Source organism: Tasmannia lanceolata, unplaced genomic scaffold (assembly GCF_043159265.1).
Source record: "Tasmannia lanceolata isolate RefF3 unplaced genomic scaffold, GAP_Taslan_0.1 ptg000037l, whole genome shotgun sequence".
NCBI lineage: Eukaryota > Viridiplantae > Streptophyta > Magnoliopsida > Canellales > Winteraceae > Tasmannia > Tasmannia lanceolata.
This window is the reverse complement of record NW_027518714.1, coordinates 50273337-50277378: the sequence shown is the minus strand read 5'-3', so window position 1 is coordinate 50277378 and position 4042 is coordinate 50273337. Positions and strand designations below refer to the sequence as shown.

The window sequence follows — 4042 nt, the reverse complement described above, 5'->3', positions numbered from 1 at the left end:
CCTAATTGCCATGTCTGTTTTCCGCTACTGGGAGTGCTCCTTCTATGTCTGTTTCTTGGCATTCAAGCAATTGGATTTCCACGGCATGTTATGAAGCTGAATGGTTGAAGGAAAATGTGGTGTAAAGAATTACTCATGCTACATCTGAAAATGTTGATTGTTTTGAGTTATTTAAGTTAGAACAAAGACTGCCAAATTGTTACAATTGAATACTCAAGCAAATGGAAAGGAATATCAGGTAGCTCTTTTAGACTTGATCAACATCTTTATAAGGTAGAGATGTAGTGTCCTTTAGACTTAATCGACTCTCTTTATATTAGATAGTGGAAAATAGGGTAGAGATGTCGTGTCCTTTGAAAAGTTTGCCTCCTTATGATCTTTAGCCTATGGAAGATAGATGTTTATGCCGTTTGTATCCTCCTATCAGGTTTGAAAATGTTGGAACGTAATTCAAAATGGTGAATTTGCATGCATGTGGGCCCACTCAAGCCTAAGCAAGTCGGTTTTAACTTTTCACGTTTAAGCCAAGTCGGTGTAGTGTTCTTTGGGTTTGAGTAGGAATTGACTTTCCATCTTGAATTGGTTTTGTGTAGTGTTATGCTATAGCTATTTAATAGGTAACCGAGTCTATCCAGTTAAGGGTGTGGTATAGTTTAATTAGAACCATGAACGATAGGAACGTGTGGGAGAGTAAAAAGAAAGATGCAAGAGCGCTTTTCATCATCCAACAAGCCATGGATGAACCAATATTTCCAAGGATCATGGCTGCAACTACATCAAAAGAAGCATGGGATTTACTTCAAGAGGAATATCAAGGTACTTCGAAGGTAATTTCTGTTAAGTTACAAACCCTTCGTCGTGATTTTGAGAATTTGATTATGAAAAATTCTGAATCAATTCAAGTGTTTTTCTCTAGAGTTACTTCTATTGTAAACCAAATAAGAACTTACGGGGGGAAATTAGATGATCAAAAATTTGTTGAAAAAGTGTTAAGGAGTCTTCCAAATAAATTTGATCATGTAGTTGCTGCCATAGAAGAGTCTAAAGATTTATCTACATATTCTATGAATGAATTAATGGTTTCTTTGCAAGCACATGAGCAGAGATTGAATAAGACTACAGAAAATCCACTAGAACAAGCGTTTCAATCAAACGTGGCTTCAAAGAAAAGATTTGATGATTCAGATAAAGGTTTTCAAGGAGGAAGAGGCCGTGGATGTGGTAGATTCCGTAGCAGAGGAAGAGGTAGAAGCCAATTCAGTGGTTATCAAAGAAATCAAGGTGGAGGTAACCATAAATCTATTTCATTATTTTGTTCCATTTGCAAAAGATCAAATCATGCTGATAAAGATTGCTGGTATAAGGATAGTGGAAATCAGAATAGAAATTTACCACAATATTTTTATTGCAAAAGGTATGGTTATATTGAAAAAATTTGTCATCAAAATGCTAGAGAACAAGCAAACTATCATGAAAAGAAAAGTGATGAAAAAGTTGAAAAATAAATAACGTTTTTTTGTCATGTCTAACTGCCAATGTTAAATTGAATGTAAAATATGGTATTTAGATAGTGGTTGTAGTAACCACATGATTAGGAACAAAGATTATTTTCTCGAAATAGATGAAACTATCAAACCACGAGTAAGAATGAGTGATAACAATCATGTTAATGCCCATGGAATTAATCCCATCGTAGTTTCTACACTGGTTAGCAAGAAACAAATTTTCAAGATGTTATGTATGTTCCTGGGTTTGCTCAAAACTTGCTAAGTTTGGGTCAATTGATAAAAAATGAGTATCGTGCTTTCTTTTTTTAAGGAGAATGTCAACTTTATGATAAGAAAAGTATGAAACTAGTTTTGTCTATTATGATGACAGAAAATAAGATGTTTCCACTAGTGTTTTCAAAACTAGTATTCAATGCTTTTAGTGCATGTGATGATGACTCTATGTAATGGCATAAGAGATATGGACATTTGAATTTTGGTGGATTGTCTTTACTGCAAAATTTGAATATGATTGTTGGTTTCTCTTCTTTGAAATATGGTGGAAAGGTGTGTGAGGCTTGCGTTTTGGGAAAACACCACTATAAGCAATTTCCAAGTGGTAAGCCTTGGAGGGCATATAAGCCTTTGATGCTTGTACATGCCGATATTTGTGGCCCTATGCAAACTTTATCTTTGAGTGGAAATAAATATTTCATTCTATTTGTTGATGATTACTCAAGGATGACATGTGTATATTTTCTGAAACAAAAAGACGATGCTTTCTCTATCTTCAAACAGTTCAAGGCACTTGTCGAAAACCAAAGTGGCCACTCTATTATTACTTTTCGTACTAACCGTGGTGGTGAATTTATTTCCAAAGAATTTTAGAATTTCTACCATGAAAGTGGAATCAAAAGACAGTTGACAGCAAGCTATACCCCGCAACAGAATGGAGTCGTAGAGTGGAAAAATAGAACATTTGTTGAGGCGGCAAGGAGCATGCTAAAAGACAAAGGGTTGCCTAATGATTATTGGGCTGAAGCAGTGGCCACGGCGGTATACTTATGCAATCGTGCTCCTACAAAAGTGGTTCAAGGAAAAACTCCATATGAGGGTTGGAGTGGAAGAAAACCTAATGTGAGTAACTTTAAAAATTTTGGTTCTATAGCCTATGCTTTTGTTCCATCTGAAAAAAGATAAGGTTTGCATAGGGCCACAAATATAGGCATGTACAAGCATCAAAGGCTTATATGCCCTCCAAGACTTACCACTTGGAAATTGTTCACGGTGATGTTTTCCCAAAACGTAAGCTTCACACACTTTTTCATCATATTTTAAATAAGAAAAACCAACAGTCATATTCAATTTTTGCAATAAAGACAATCCACCAAAATTCAGGTGCCCATATCTTCTATGCCATAACATAGAGTCATCATCACATGCAGTAAAAGCATTGAATTTTAGTTTTGAAAATACTAGTTGAAACATCTTATTTTTTGTCATCCTAATAGAAAACACTAGCTTCGTACTCTTCTTATCATAGAGTTTACATTCTCCTTCATCAAAGATAGCACGGTACCCCTTTTTTATCAATTGGCCCTTAGCAAATTTTGAGCCAACCCAGAAACATACATAATATCATGAATTTGTTTCTTACCAACCAGTGTAAAAACCACGATAGGACCAATACCATGGGCATTAACATAATTGTTATCACCCATTCTTACTCGTTGTTTGACAGTTTCATCTATTTCAAGAAAATAATCCTTGTTCCCAGTCATGTGGTTACTACAACCATTATCTAAATACCATATTTTATTATTCAATTCAACATTGGCAGTAAGGCATGATAAAAATACGTTATCTTCTTTTTCTACTTTTTCATCACTTTTCTCTTCATGATAGTTTGCTTGTTTCCTAGCCTTTTGATGACAATTTTTCTCAATATAACCATACTTTTTGCAATTAAAACATTGTGGTAAATTTCTATTTTGATTTCCACTATCCTTATACCAACAATCTTTATCAGTATGGTTTGATTTCTTGTAAAAAGAATAAAATAATGAAGTAGATTCATGGTTTCCTCCACTTTAATTTCTTTGATAACCACTGAATTGGCCTCTACCTCTTCTTCTGCCGCGGAATCTATCACGTCAACGGCTTCTTCCTCCTCAGAAACCTTTATTTGATCATCAAATCTTTTCTTTGAATCCACTTTTGATGGAAACGCTTGTTCTGGTGGATTTTCTACAGTCCTATTCAATCTCTACTCGTGTGCTTGCAAAGAACCCATTATTTCATTCATAGAATATTTAGTTAAATCTTTATACTCTTCTATGGCGGCAACTACAAGATTAAATTTATTTGGAAGACTCCTTAACACTTTTTCAATTATTTTTTGATCATCTAATTTTTCCCAATAAGTTCTAATTTGATTTACAATAGAACTCACTCTAGAAAAAAAAAATTGAATTGATTCAGAATTTTTCATAATCAAATTCTCAAACTCACGACGAAGGGTTTGTAACTTAACAGAAATTACCTTCGTAGTACCT

At 34.3% G+C, this 4042-nt stretch overlaps 1 protein-coding gene across 1 annotated transcript; it reads left to right on the top strand.

Moving 5' to 3' along the window:
• The first annotated feature begins 665 nt into the window (after positions 1-665).
• On the top strand, positions 666-2687 carry LOC143861537 (uncharacterized). Its single transcript, XM_077372450.1, has 4 exons — positions 666-1245; positions 1331-1414; positions 1568-1707; positions 2376-2687. Exons 1-4 carry the CDS (start codon positions 666-668, stop codon positions 2685-2687), a joined length of 1116 nt encoding a protein of 371 aa, XP_077228565.1.
• The last annotated feature ends 1355 nt before the right edge of the window (positions 2688-4042 follow it).

Coding starts and splice junctions, on each gene's coding strand:
- LOC143861537 (XM_077372450.1), top strand. CDS start 666: ATGAACGATAGGAACGTGTGGGAGAGTAAAAAGAAAGATGCAAGAGCG. Junction 1,415..1,567: donor CAATATTTTTATTGCAAAAG/GTATGGTTATAT, acceptor TATGGTATTTAG/ATAGTGGTTGTAGTAACCAC. Junction 1,708..2,375: donor CCATCGTAGTTTCTACACTG/GTTAGCAAGAAA, acceptor AAAGAATTTTAG/AATTTCTACCATGAAAGTGG.